This window comes from Delphinapterus leucas, chromosome 9, assembly GCF_059928025.1.
Source record: "Delphinapterus leucas isolate spDelLeu-1000000601 "Yukka" chromosome 9, BTC_Dleu_Yukka2, whole genome shotgun sequence".
Taxonomy (NCBI): Eukaryota; Metazoa; Chordata; class Mammalia; order Artiodactyla; family Monodontidae; genus Delphinapterus; species Delphinapterus leucas.
In genome coordinates, this window is record NC_143137.1 from 24,396,362 (window position 1) to 24,411,105 (window position 14,744).

At 37.3% G+C, this 14,744-nt stretch overlaps 1 protein-coding gene and 1 pseudogene across 4 annotated transcripts in view; both read left to right on the top strand.

Annotated features, from left to right (window-relative positions):
* ZNF800 (zinc finger protein 800) overlaps positions 1-14,744 on the top strand; it is a 49,676-nt gene that overhangs the window by 5,338 nt on the left and 29,594 nt on the right. For 3 of the 4 annotated variants that reach the window (XM_022581974.3, XM_089917442.1, XM_022581994.3), the window contains exons 3-4: positions 1,053-1,148; positions 14,404-14,547. In XM_022581974.3, coding sequence (XP_022437682.1) covers positions 1,053-1,148; positions 14,404-14,547 — 240 coding nt within the window. The remainder of the gene's footprint in view (positions 1-1,052; positions 1,149-14,403; positions 14,548-14,744) is intronic. The other variant, XM_022581984.3, reaches the window with a different exon arrangement.
* LOC149748363 (tubulin alpha-1A chain-like) lies at positions 1,159-14,397 on the top strand (annotated as a pseudogene).

Here is a 14,744-nt window from a genome sequence, read left to right on the forward strand (position 1 = left end):
TATATTATATATTTATACTGCTACTCTGGGAATTTTGGAAAGCAGGGATGATATAGACCTCTGTATATGAAAATTTTTACTTTTACAATGGGAATATTATTTTTACTTATTATAAAAATGCTTACTTTCTAAAGTGCACACTTCCAAAAGCCCAGGCTAGTGAAGTGTGAGGCAGAAAGTGAAAATCACCCCTATAAGCGCACCCTGATGGAAAGAACCATTGTTAAATTTTGTTGGTATCCCATCAGACTTTCTGTGTTTATATTAGCATTTATACATAGACACACATATACATTAAATTTATTTCTTTCTGTAGCTACTGAAATATGTATTAATATAATTGAGGTCATATTCTATAACCTGTTTTTGTTGCTTAGGAATGTAGTATTGACATCCTTTGTTGTCAGTACATGTAGACCTAGCTCATGCTGTGTAAGAGCTGTGAGAGATTCTGTTGTATGGATATTTCATAGTTTATTTAGTCTGGTTCCTTTTGAGAGACTTCTAAGTTGTTTGAAATTTTTCTCAATTATTTACAGTACTGCAGAGTGCTGCAGTGAACTTTCTTGTACATCTGTCGTTGTGCACTTGACCAGTTCTTTCCTTAGGTAGTGGTTTTTGAGTTTTGCTCTCTTAATTGCCCAGAGAGCTGTACTAGATTGTCCGGAGAGTTTTGGAATGGTTTATGAGGTGTGGCTAGGTTATCATTGCCCTAGAATTTTGGTTAAATATAGTGGTTCCTCTTCAAGGGGAATAAAAAGGCAAACATGACTAATATGTACTAACTAACACCAAAATAGTAAGATCTTTGCATTTGAACTTAATGCATAGTCTCAGTAGCCTTAATTTCACCTTGAATTGAGAAAAATTTTAGTTACATTTTCCCCATTATTTCATTTTGCCTTACAAAGATAATGTTGGAGTATATACAAAAAAGTGTGATTGTCATTAACATGATTATAGCAAACCATTGTTTTACTTCAATAGTAAATGATTTAAATAAATAACCCTTTTTTTGTGGGGATTGGGTTGGGTGTTTGTCTTCCATGTAGTTTATATCCTGGAACCTGGAGATGCTCCTTTGTTACAGCAACCACTACAGACATCCAAATCTGGTATTCAGCAAATAATTGAGTGCTTTCGATCAGGTATGAATGTTTTAGGATGTATTTTCAATCTTCACATAGTAGCTAAAAACTACCTAGAAATCCTTAGAAATAATTTTTTAAAAATAAAATGTATACATTGGTTTTCTTTACAGAATACTTTTGATTGTCATTTTTAAAAAGTGGATGAGTAAATATTGACTTGATAGAGATTCCTTTTCAGTACTATATATTATATACTAATTTAAAAAGTATTTAGTATGGTTTAAAGAAATATATGGTATATTTGCTGGCAAAGATTTATTGTTATTTTTTGGCATGTTCTTTATAAACTCTCAAAGGACGGTAGTAGATTATACAGGGTCTTTATGAGCTTTGACAGAGTAGATTATTTACTCAGAATGTCTGAGATGTCCCTTGTTCTAGATTACTTACTTTATCATCTCTGTTTATGTGACTCACCATCTCCTACCTAACCCTGGAGTTTCAATATCTTTAGTAGAGCACAGATAGAAAAAAGATTATTCCAGCCCTGATATTTAGATATATTTGTATAGCTTTTCTTTCCATTAGATTACTATAATAATGGATATATAATAAGTATATTTGTGCAGTTACAATCCAGTGCTCTAAAGTAGGTGTTGCTCACTAAGTATAAATGGTTGAGAACTGTTAGAACTACAGTGTTTTGTAAAGTCTTAGGTTGCTGTGATTCTTATGATCCACTTGTCCACCTCTTGTGGATTTGGCTTCTCTGACATTGCAGGCTATTAAATCAAATATGAACAAGCAAACATACATGACTGATGGACACCTAAGTGGTGGGCAATTAAAGGGTTAGAATATCTTTTGTTCTTATTTTAAAGCTTATTATATCGTAATGAAAAATATCTGAGATTCAAAGAAAAAGATAATTTATATGAAACCATTTGTTTTGTATTGAGAAATTTTTTGAGGTGCTTGTTTTTAAATCATTTTAAAGGGAAGTAGTATCTATTTGATTTACTTTAGGATTCTAAGAAATAGATTGTTCTTTAATCTAAAATAAAGTTAATTTCTGAGTCTAAGATTCATTTCTTACACTTTTCATCTGTAGTCCTTATGGCATTGCTTTTATGTATATTTAAATCAGTAAGTATTTCGTGTATGCCATATGCCTATGCTTAATGTTGGATGGTGGTATAACGTATTTTACTGTGTTTTTTGTTGTTGTTTTTTACTTTTGATAATTGCCCTTGGTTAACAGAAATAAATAATACGTCAAATTCTCCTGTGGTAAATACAATTAAAATTTTTCTAATTAGAGGCAGTATTTAAATACGTTTCTGGCATAACAGAAGAATGGTTAGTTTTTATTTGTAGTTAGAGTTTCTGTTAGCTACTTTTAGTATAGAGATAAAAATTCTTTTTGTTCTTTCTTATATCATGGAAATGAAGGTAATAGCTTTACACTTAGTCATATTCCTTGCTATAGGTTTCTTTTTTAAAAATTCATAATTTGGGATTAACGAAGTTATTTTATACTGCTTCAGTTTATTATAGTGTTATTTGATTAAGAAGTTAGAATTGTTTCATTTATTTGTGCTTTGTCTTGTAAAAAATACCTTCTCAATAAGCTCCTGTACCCAAAATCTATATATTTTTTTAACTTTGGAAGGTGAATATTTAAAAAGGAAATTATGTGTTTTTTCATTGCACTGTGGTTGTATCTGTTTTCTGTGTTTACTGTTTCTTTACAAAGCTGAAGGAAAGGGACTGTGAAATGGGTAATATGTTCTTTCTTAAATGTCCCTGGTAAATTTGCCTTCTGAGTTTTTTTTTTTTTCCCCAAGCAAATTTTGAAAATACTATAATTTAAATTCTCTAAGTACCCTATCATTTAAATTAGAGATGATTTAGAAATATGCTGAATGGTACAAAGAAACTAATTTTGGATTAAAAAAGGAATTCTTTTACTTCATTAGTGTATCTCATAGCTAAGTAATTCTGATTTCCTCAAGATAGTAATCTCTTACGTATCTGGATAATCTCAAGTCTCCTAAGTTAGCTCTTCTTTAGCACTGAGGTATTTAAGCCTTGACTGACTGAAACCTTGAGAGGATGAGCTGGAAGTTGGGGCCTCATGACTTAGGGTCTAAGATCCCTTCTCATCCTGAGACTCGTGTAAGTTTCTCCCGGTCTCACTCTACTCCCAAGCAGCCCCTCAATGACTCATCTCTTTCTAGGCTCTTTCCATTACAGCTGGGTCACACACATTGCATTTAAAGAACAATCTTGGTGGTGTTTTGTATCTGACAGGTATTTGAAGATAGAACTTCGAAGTCTATGCTTTTGCTCTTGTTAACCTTCACAGGCTAAACCAGGTTGGGCAGTAGTAATGTGTTAGGATATCTGGCTTTGTCTTCAAGCTCAAGATAGTTGTCTTCAGCTCCGGCATCAGTTTTGCTTAAAGGGTTCATGGTCTCCTGCCTAAACTGGGCTCTCTTTGGCCTGGTATTAATTCCTACCCAAGTTGGAAGTTCGTAAAAGGCTGAGGAAGGAGTTGACTCATTTTTTAGGTCTACCAAACCCCATGTGTGCTGTACTGACTGCTTGACCAGTTTTGACTCATTTTCTTTGCTTCACACTTCAGCTTTTGCTTTGGACTGTTTTCCTGGCTTTAAATTACAAATACTTCTTAACCTCTAATCTCTCTCTATTTCTATCTGCTTAACTTATAATCTGAATAGACTTTTCTTTTTGGAATAAATTGTTTAAAAAAATAATAAAGAGGTATAAAAGGGTATACAGAAATACAAAAGTAAGTGTCTTTGTTCAGACAGCACAGCTACATGGTTTGTGTCTTCTTCTAGAAACCTTCTACACACATATGAGCATATATTCCTCACTTTCTTCCTAATACAAGGAGTAGCTGACTCTGCATAGTTAGGTATCTTTGGTTTTTTAACAGTACTTTCCACTGTTGTTTGACGTCTATCCATAGATAGATACCTCATTTTTTTTAGAAGGCTGCCTGTTTTGCCCCTACCTGCAGATTTTCTACTCTGAAATCCCTGATGGTTGGGTGACTTGAGACATGCTATTTGCTTTGAATCCTGGCTTCAGGTACTACCTTGACTGTGCCCTGCCCTTTGCTCGAGCCTTTCCTTAGTTGTGTCAGTCCTTCCAGGATCATGTCTGTGACTTTTTGTCTTCAAATTTCCCTCGTATCTATTAACTTTTTTAAAGAAATAGTTGATTTACAATGTTGTGTTAGTTTCTGGTGTACAGCAAAGTGATTCAGTTATATGTATATTAATTCTTTTTCATATTCTTTTCCATTTTAATTTATTACCAGATACTGAATATAGTTCCCTGTGCTATACAATAGGATCTTGTTGTTTATCTGTCCTCTATATATTAGTTTGTATCTGCTAGTCCCAAACTCCCAATCCAACCCTCCCTCTATTAACTTTTATTTTAGCTTCCTTCTTTTCCCAACCTTTCTCCCCAAATGGAAACAAAATTTTAAATAACAAAAAAGGTGCACTTCCATGAGATATTTATAAATAATTGATTAATTGAGCTTAATATTCTTTCTTAGTCGCTTAGTCTTCTGGTAGAGGCAAAGGAGCTGTGGAATGCCCTAAGGTTAGAAGCAGAAAAATGGGAAATTGTCCAGTATTCATAACTGGTCTTTAATATGAAGTTGACATCTTTTTTTGAATTCTTGAAATATATATTATCTCTTTTTACAGTATTATACTGTTGATTCTTGAACATTCACCATGGGTGTGAACTGTGCAGGTCTATTTTTTGCGGAGTTTTTCAATAGTAAATATTACAGTATCAGATGATCCTTGGTTGATTGAATCCAAGGATGCAGAAGTGAGGATATGGAGGAAGGGAGTATAAGGAGGACTGTAGGTTATATGCAGATTTTTGACTGTGCAGAGTGTTGGCATCCCTAACCCCTGTGTTTGTTCAAGGGTCAACTGTATTATAGAAAAAAGATTCTACCTATAGAACACATTACTACTATTTGCAAGTAGCATCTTTTTTGAATCTTAGGGAGGAATAAATTGCAGTGAAAAATGAGAATTGGCTTTGTGTGATGTTTGCTATTGTCATTAATTAAATTTAAGTTTGGTCATTTACTTTCTTAGAAGAGTTTTTGTTTATTTTTTATTGCTTAAAGCAACATTTCTTGGAGTTAGTGTAAGCTATGACTGGATGGTGATGCCTCTGTCCTGGAAGTGTGATTTATCAGAGATACATAAGATAGTGCCATATTATATGATGGATTTTTTGGGGGTTTTTTTTGGCTGATACATAGCAACTGTAGGAAGTTTTAAATCAGACTGCATATTTTGGGGATGAATAAGAAAAATGTAGATTTGTTTTATTTGTTGTTCTTACATTCATCTTCAAATCACCTCATCTGGGGCTGTGTTCCTAGGAGAGCAGCCATTTCTATTAGGGAATTTCTCAAGGGTGCAGATCACATCCTTCACTTCTCATGTCTTCAGTGAATAACATTGTACCTGGTATTTAATAGGTGTTCAATAAATGTGTGTAAGACTAAACGAAAGATTCACCAAGTAGGCACTAAAATAATTTTATTCTACTTATAAATTTATTGTCGTATGTGGCAGTGTTGCATAATTTAGTAATTTTTTTTTTAACCAACCTTTGTAGGTGGTGGTTTTAAGATAACAATTTCAATTTTCCTAAGTTTTCTTACGTTAAGGATGATCAGTGCGAAATTCCCTTCATACTGGTCTTGGAACTCAGGAGGTATGACACGAGTTACAGATTTGCTTGCGGTGTTGGGATGATATTGTGGTTAAACAGTCATCCTAAAGAAACTGAGCTCATGTGTGAGTCAGCAATAAAGCATGCAGTATACTATTTAAAAATCATTATTGCTGCAACTTATCATTGATCAACATATCAGTATATTAAGGGAGAAAAGGAAAGTTTATCTTTGTCTAGCACTGAAGAGTTAGAATTAATATGTCATGTCAACTGACTGCCACCGAACCTAATGTAAAATTGAATATTGATTCCTTTTGAAAATAATTTTTTAAACATTTTTATCAGTATATACAATGTGTTTGGCATTAATTGATAGCACAGGAGAAACCCTTGATGAGGTTTAACTAAATTTTATTGACATCCATTATGCGTGATAATCTGAAATATTCATTAATTAGTTAATTTCTAGGCATCAAAAGCTTTCCCTTTGGAGGGCTGGTTTTTTGAAAGATACTGATTGATGATCTATGTAAGCAGTATGTAAGCAGTATGTAGTGACTTCTAAGATAATTTAAAAACCTAAGGCAAGAAAGAGAGTTAAATATAGGAAAAGGAATAATTAGGGGTAAGGCAGCATGGCTCTCTCTCTCTCTCTCAGGGTTAGGAGTTGTGGAAGAACTTTTGTGGCTGTCTAGATGAACTTTTGCTGCTGTCTTGTCTCGTGTTTCAGGTTGTAGAAAGTTTTAACTGTTGACAGAGGCACAGTGGTTGCTGTGTCTAATTGTCAGTGAGCAAAGCAATCAGAAAAAGGTAGCTGATTAGAATAAAGCAGTTATGTCCCCATGGGAAACCAACAAAACCTTAAATGGTAACTGAAACTAAGGGAATAACTTTTGCCTGTATTTATGGAATGAGGGCACATCTTATTTTTCTCATTTGGAATGTATGTAAGCAGAATTGGAAAATCATTCAGGTCCCTTTTTTGACTTTCTGGTCAATTTTACAGAGACTTAAAAGAAATCTTACTTGTAGGGAAGGTTTTATGAAACACAGAGAAGGTTCTTCAGTATGTCATTTAACAAATGCCCATCAGTCCTGGTCCTGAAAGCTAGGAGTACAGTGGTGAGCATCAAAGATATCTTCTCTGTCTTCTTAAAGCCTCCAGTTTAATGGGGATACAGAAAAGTGACTAATTACAAGATAGCGGGGTAATGTAGTATAGATGTATAGGGTGCTCTGGGGAATATAGGAGAAGAATTCTTTTTTTTTTTTTTTTTTTGCGGTACGCGGGCCTCTCACTGTTGTGGCCTCTCCCGTTTTGCGGAGCACAGGCTCCGGACGCGCAGGCTCAGCGGCCATGGCTTACGGGCCCAGCCGCTCCGCGGCATGTGGCATCTTCCCGGACCGGGGCACAAATCCGTGTCCCCTGCATCGGCAATCGTCAGGCGGACTCTCAACCACTGTGCCACCAGGGAAGCCCGGGGGGAAGAATTCTTAACAAAAAACAGGAGGAGTCCGAGAAGGCTTCCTGGAGGAAATGACATCTAACCTGGAATCTGAAGGATTGCTAGAAGTGAGCCAGACCAGGGAAATGAGAGAATGTTATAGGCAGAGAGAAAAAAACATAGGTGAAGGCCTGAAAAGTAAGTGAGAGAGAATTTGGTGAATCCAAGGACCTGAAAGAATTTTGGTATGCCTGGATCAACACAACTGTGTTTGTATGTGTGTGTGTGCATAGGTGACGTGAGGGTGGTGGAGCATTTGTGATTGATAAGTCAGGCAGGTTCTCTTACATCGACCGCCTAAGAGTCGCGCTGTAAGAAGCAACAGCCTCTCCTCCTCCTGTCTGCCATCTGCTTGGCAGCCGCAAAACAGCAGCTATCATCTCCATCCATGTTGGCCAGGCTGGTGTCCAGATCGGCAGTGTTTGCTGGGAGCTCTGCTACCTGGAACACGGCATCCAGCCCGATGGCCAGATGCCAAGTGACAAGACGATTGGGGGAGGAGATGACTCCTTTAACACCTTCTTCAGTGAGACAGGCACTGGCAAGCATGTGCCCAGGGCAGTGTTTGTAGACCTGGAACCCACGGTCATTGATGAAGTTTGCATTGGCACCTATCGCCAGCTCTTCCACCCCGAGCAGCTCATCACAGGCAAGGAAGATGCTGCCAATAACTATACCTGAGGTCACTACACCATTGGCAAGGAGATCATTGACCTCGTCTTAGACCCAATTCAGAAACCGGCTGACCAGTGCACAAGTCTTCAGGGCTTCTTGGTTTTCCACAGCTTTGGTGGGTGAACTGGTTCTGGGTTCACCTCCCTGCTGATGGAGCATCTGTCTGTCGATTATGGCAAGAAGTCCAAGCTGGAGTTCTCCATTTACCCAGCCCCTCAGGTTTCCACAGCTGTAGTTGAACCCTACAATTCCTTCCTCACCACCCACACCACCCTGGAGCACTCTGATTGTGCCTTCACGGTAGACAGTGAGGCCATCTATCATCTGTCATAGAAACCTTGATGTTGAGCGCCCAACATATACTAACCTGAATAGGTTGATAGGTCAAATAGTGTGGAGCCCTGAATGTTGATCTGACAGAATTCCAGACCAACCTGGTACCCTATCCCCTTATCCACTTCCCTCTGGCCACATATGCCCCTGTCACCTCAGCTGAGAAAGCCTACCATGAACAGCTTTCTGTAGCACACATCACCAATGCTTGCCTTGAGCCAGCCAACCAGATGGTGAAATGTGACCCTCTCCATGGTAAATACATGGCTTGCTGCCTGTTGTACCATGGTGGGACATGGTTCCCAAAGATGTCAGTGCTGCCATTGCCACCATCAAGACCAAGCGTACCATCCAGTTTGTGAACTGGTGCCCCACTGGCTTCAAAGTTGGCATTAATTACCAGCCTTCCACTATGGTACCTGGTGGAGACCTGGCCAAAGTACAGCGAGCTATGTGCATGCTGAGCAACACCACAGCCATCACTGAGGCCTGGGCTCACCTGAACCACAAGTTTGACCTGATGTATGGCAAGTGCGCCTTTGTTCACTGGTATGTGGTGAGGGCACGGAGGAAGGAGAGTTTTCTGAGGCCCGTGAGGACATGACTGCCCTTGGGAAGGATTATGAGGAGGTTGGTGTGGATTCTGTTGAAGGAGAGGGAGAGGAAAAAGGAGAGGAGTACTAAAGTTAAAATGTCACAAAGGTGCTGCTTTTACAGGGAAGCTTACTCTGCTCTAAACATTTAAAAGTTGTGGTCTGACCAGTTGATTTGTTCAAACATATAGAGAAGAGCTAACACCTATCCTTCTCAAACTCTTCCAAAATATAGCAGAGGGAGGAACACTCCCAAACTCATTCTAATAGGCCACCATCACCCTGATACCAAAACCAGACAAAGATGTCACAAAAAAAACAAAACTACAGACCAATATCACTGATGAACATAGATGCAAAAATCCTCAACAAAATATAGCAAGCAGAATCCAACAGCACATTAAAAGTATCGTACACCATGATCAAGTGGGGTTTATTCCAGGGATGCAAGGATTCTTCAACACATGCAAGTCAATCAGTGTGATACACCATATTAACAAATTGAAGGAGGAAAACCATATGATCATCTCAAGAGATGCAGAAAAAGCTTTCAACAAAATTCAACACCCATTTATGATAAAAACTCTCCAGAAAGTAGGCATAGAGGGAACTTACCTCAACATAATAAAGGCCATATATGACAAACCCATAGCCAACATCGCTCTCAGTGCTGAAAAACTGAAACCATTTCCACTAAGATCAGGAACAAGACAAGGTTGCCCACTCTCACCACTATTATTCAACACAGTTTTGGAAGTCCTAGCCACAGCAATCAGAGAAGAAAAAGAAATAAAAGCAATCCAAATCAGAAAAGAAGTAAAACTATCACTGTTTGCAGATGACATGATACTATACATAGAGAATCCCAAAGATGCTACCAGAAAACTACTAGAGCTAATCAGTGAATCTGGTAATTTAGCTATAAAATTTGGTAAAGTAGGATATAAAATTAATGCCCAGAAATCTCTTGCATTCCTATACACTAGTGATGAAAAATCTGAAAGATAAATTAAGGAAATACTCCCATTTACCATTGCAACAAGAAGAATAAAATACCTAGGAATAAACCTCCCTAAGGAGACAAAAGACCTGTATGCAGAAAACTATAAGACACTGATGGAAGAAATTAAAGATGATACAAACAGATGGAGAGATATACCATGTTCTTGGATTGGAAAAATCAACATTGTGAAAATGACTATACTACCCAAAGCAATCTACAGATTCAATGCAATCCCTATGAAACTACCAATGGCATTTTTCACAGAACTAGAACAAAAATTTCACAATTTGTATGGAAACACAAAAGACCCCGAATAACCAATGCCATCTTGAGAAAGAAAAACAAAGCTGCAGGAATCAGGCTCCCTGACTTCAGACTATACTACAAAGCTACAGTAATCAAGACAGTATGGTACTGGCACAGAAACAGAAAGATAGATCAATGGAACAGGATAGAAAGCCCAGAGATAAACCCACGCACATATGCTCACCTTATCTTTGATAAAGGAGGCAAGAATATACAATGGAGAAAAGACAGCCTCTTCAATAAGTGGTGCTGGGAAGACTGGACAGCTACATGTAAAAGAATGAAATTAGAACACTCCCTAACACCATACACAAAAATAAACTCAAAATGGATTAAAGACCTAAATGTAAGGCCAGACACTATCAAACTCTTAGAGGAAAACATAGGCAGAACACTCTACGACATAAATCACAGCAAGATCCTTTTTGACCCACTCCTAGAGAAATGGAAAATAAAACAAAAATAAACAAATGGGACCTAATGAAACTTAAAAGCGTTTGCACAGCAAAGGAAACCATAAACAAGGCAAAAAGACAACCCTCAGAATGGGAGAAAATATTTGCAAATGAAGCAACTGACAAAGGATTAATCTCCAAAATATACAGGCAACTCATGCAGCTCAATATCAGAAAAACAGCCCAATCCAAAAATGGGCAGAAGACCTAAATAGACATTTCTCCAAAGAAAATATACAGATTGCCAACAAACACATGAACGGATGCTCATCATCACTAATCATTAGAGAAATGCAAATCAAAACTACAATGAGGTATCACCTCACACCGGTCAGAATGGCCATCATCAAAAAATCTACAAACAATAAATGCTGGAGAGGGTGTGGAGAAAAGGGAACCCTCTCGCACTGTTGTTGGGAATGTAAATTGATACAGCCACTATGGAGAACAGTATGGAGGTTCCTTAAGAGACTAAAAATAGAACTACCATACGACCCAGCAATCCCACTGCTGGGCATATACCCTGAGAAAACTGTAATTCAAAAAGAGTCAGGTACCACAATGTTCATTGCAGCTCTATTTACAATAGCCAGGACATGGAAGCAACCTAAGCATCCATCGACAGATGAATGGATAAAGAAGATGTGCCACATTTATACAATGAAATATTACTCAGCCATAAAAAGAAATGAAACTGAGTTATTTGTAATGAGGTGGATGGACCTAGAGACTGTCACACAGAGTGAAGTAAGTCAGAAAGAGGAAAACAAATACTGTATGCTAACACATATATATGGAATCTAAAAAAAAAAATGGTTCTCAAGAACCTAGGGGCAGGACAGGAATAAAAACGCAGAAGTAGAGAATGGCCTTGAGGACATGGGGAGGGGGAAGGGTAAGCTGAGACAAAATGAGAGAGTGGCATGAACATATATACACTACCAAATGTAAAATAGATAGCTAGTGGGAAGCAGCCGCATAGCACAGGGAGATCAGCTCCGTGCTTTGTGTCCACCTAGGGGGTGGGATAGGGTGGGGGGAGGGAGATGCAAGAGGGAGGAGATATGGGGATATATGTTTATGTATAGCTGATTTACTTTGTTATACAGCAGAAACTAACACACCATTGTAAAGCAGTTATACTCCAATAAAGATGTTAAAAAAAAAAAAAGATTGATGAGTCAAGGTTAGCCCCAACTTGTTTTTTTTTTGGGAGGGGATGCTTACTGGGAATAAATTTATGCTCTCTACTGAATATAACTGTGTAACTGGGACTAATGAAGAAATTGATACTGTTTTTGTTTTTTTATGGTTGATTGAGAGAACCTGATTTCAAGATGCAGTTTTACGTTTTTACAAATAACTTTATGTTGTATGTTCTAGTTATATCTTCAGTAGAATTCTTAAAGTAATCCTAGTTCAGATTATTTCTGTGTCCCTCTTCAATCCTTTTTAACTACCTTTAGAGGCAGAATTGAATTTGTAGTATGGGTCTAGCTGGTCTTTTAATTTATAATTAAAGTGCAGAATTTTCCCATGTTTTCTTCCGTCTGGTAACACACCCATCTGCACTTACCGAGAACTATATGTAGATCAATTGGAGAGGTTTATCTAAAGTGTTTTTTTATCTTCAGCCTACCTCTCATAGTTTGTCAGTGACTTATGAGGTTAACTATGAACTGAATATATTAGCACTTTATTGCCAATATATTTTGTAATGTGAAATAAGCTAGAGAAGTGTGTGTGTGTGTGTGTGTGAACTTACTTTTATACAAAGTATAATACCCAAGCTATCCTCTGAATCTTTAAAAATGTGTGTTTTCTGATTTTGCAGTAGTATGGTCTAGTGGACCAAATTAAACCTTGAGTTGGATTGGGAAATAGTGGAAGTTATTATATATATATATATATATTTTTTTTTCTCAGTAGAAACCTGGATTTATAATTTAGTTCTTCTAGAATTTAGGTTCATATTTTCTTTCATAACTCTCCAAGATGGGTTTGGTTTGTTTGTTTTAAAAGATGAATAAACCAAGGTGCAAAGACTATATAGCCCTTTAAGGTCACACGACTAGGTGATAATCAAAATTGGAATCTCTAAAGACTTCGTAAAGTTCTGATAATGTGGTAATCTTGTTGCAGTAGAAGTTTGAGGGCTGGCTTGTCTTCAAAATGATAAAATGCAACATGGTGATTAATACAACAATTAAATATAAACAGATTGCAAAAGATTGAATCAGAAATGCTTAACCTTTATGCATCCTACAGTATTAATTATGCTACTGAGATGGTGTTTATTCTCTAGTAGTCTTGGAGCTTAATAGTCACGCGCTTGTTGAATGATGGAACACTGTGCACCTAGATAGTCTTGAAGTATTTTTCAGGACGCTTTTTTTTCCCCTCCTTTTTTTTTTTTTTTTTGGCGGTACTCGGGCCCCCCCCCCCCCACCGCGGCCTCTCCCGTTGCGGAGCACAGGCTCAGGACGCGCAGGCCCAGCAGCCATGGCTCACGGGCCTAGCCGCTCCGCAGCACGTGGGATCCTCCCGGACTGGGGCACGAACCCGTATCCTCTGCATCATCAGGCGGACTCCCAACCACTGCGCCACCAGGGAAGCCCTCCCTTCTTTAATTTAAGCCAATATTATTATCATTTTTTGAGGAAACCAAAGGCTCCTTAATTAGTGAACACTGCAGATCACTTTTGTCAATTTACCTACGTCAAAGACCTGTAGGAAGTAGTGACAGAAGATCTTTTATTTGTGTTTTATTTTAAAGATTTAAAGAGTGCTTGTTGCTGTTTATTTTTTCTCTGCCTTTTGATCTTCCATCATAATAATGCTTAGATTCCATAGATCAGTGGCAATTCTTCAACGAATATTTATTGAGCATTATTAGAGCTGAACACTTTTTAGCTGTAAATAAGGCAGGCTTGGTCTTGGCTGCCTTGGAATTTATAATCTAGTGGAAAAGACGGGCTTTAAAGTAGTAATTATATCAATATTTAATTTATTGCAATTAGAGTGAGTTTTTGAGGGAGAAAGGCTTTGAATAAATTTCTAGTGGTATTAAGAGACCTAAGCAAAATTCAAAACCGTGGACAAGGATTCTTTACTCACACTGAATGGCCATAATCCCACGTTGCCCCAGAACCCGAAGTAATTTAAGCTGAATTTAAAAAGAAAGTCAAAGACAATCCTGTGACACAGCTTTGACCTTCTTTAAGGAATCGGGGAAAGTGTATTACTCACGTTTACTTCCTAATGTGAAGGAGAGCTGGAAGAACCAGCCAAAAACTTGGGTTGGGGTGGCATTTAATTCTTCTGTTCACACTCCAGGTCTGTTGAATCAGAATCTCCAGGAGTGGGTCATGTACATCTTTATTCCTCGGTCATTGTGATGATCAACCAGATGTTGGAACCACTGTTAAGATAGCCCAGGAATTGACTGGCTGCTGAATTAGAAAAAGACCATCAATTTCAGCTGTCCTAATATCCAAATGATAGTAGAATTTTGCTTAAAACTTAGTTTATAACTTAGTTCTGAGTATAGTATGGTAGACATTGGCAATGCCTGTATTTTGTTTTTAAAGAGTGAAACTGCACCTTTGGATTGTCAACAGTGGTTGCCCAGTTTAAAACTGCATTTAAAGTTACCTTTTGTGTTAAGTTTTCTTTTCTTTTTTCCTTCAGGAACTAAACAACTTAAGCATATTTTATTAAAAGATGTGGACACTATTTTTGAATGTAAATTATGCCGCAGTCTCTTCAGAGGATTACCAAATTTAATTACCCATAAAAAATTCTACTGCCCACCAAGTCTCCAGATGGATGACAGTAAGTTTTATTCATATATTCAATTACGCATTTTGCTATGTATTCTTATACTACAGCTATACATTTATGTTAAAATGGTATCGATGTCTAGTTACAGATAATTTAGTGATAGAGAGTAAGGTAAAATACTTGACTCAATGTTATATTCAGTTTCTTAAATAGATATTTTAATATCAGTGTTTTTCATTTGGATTTTG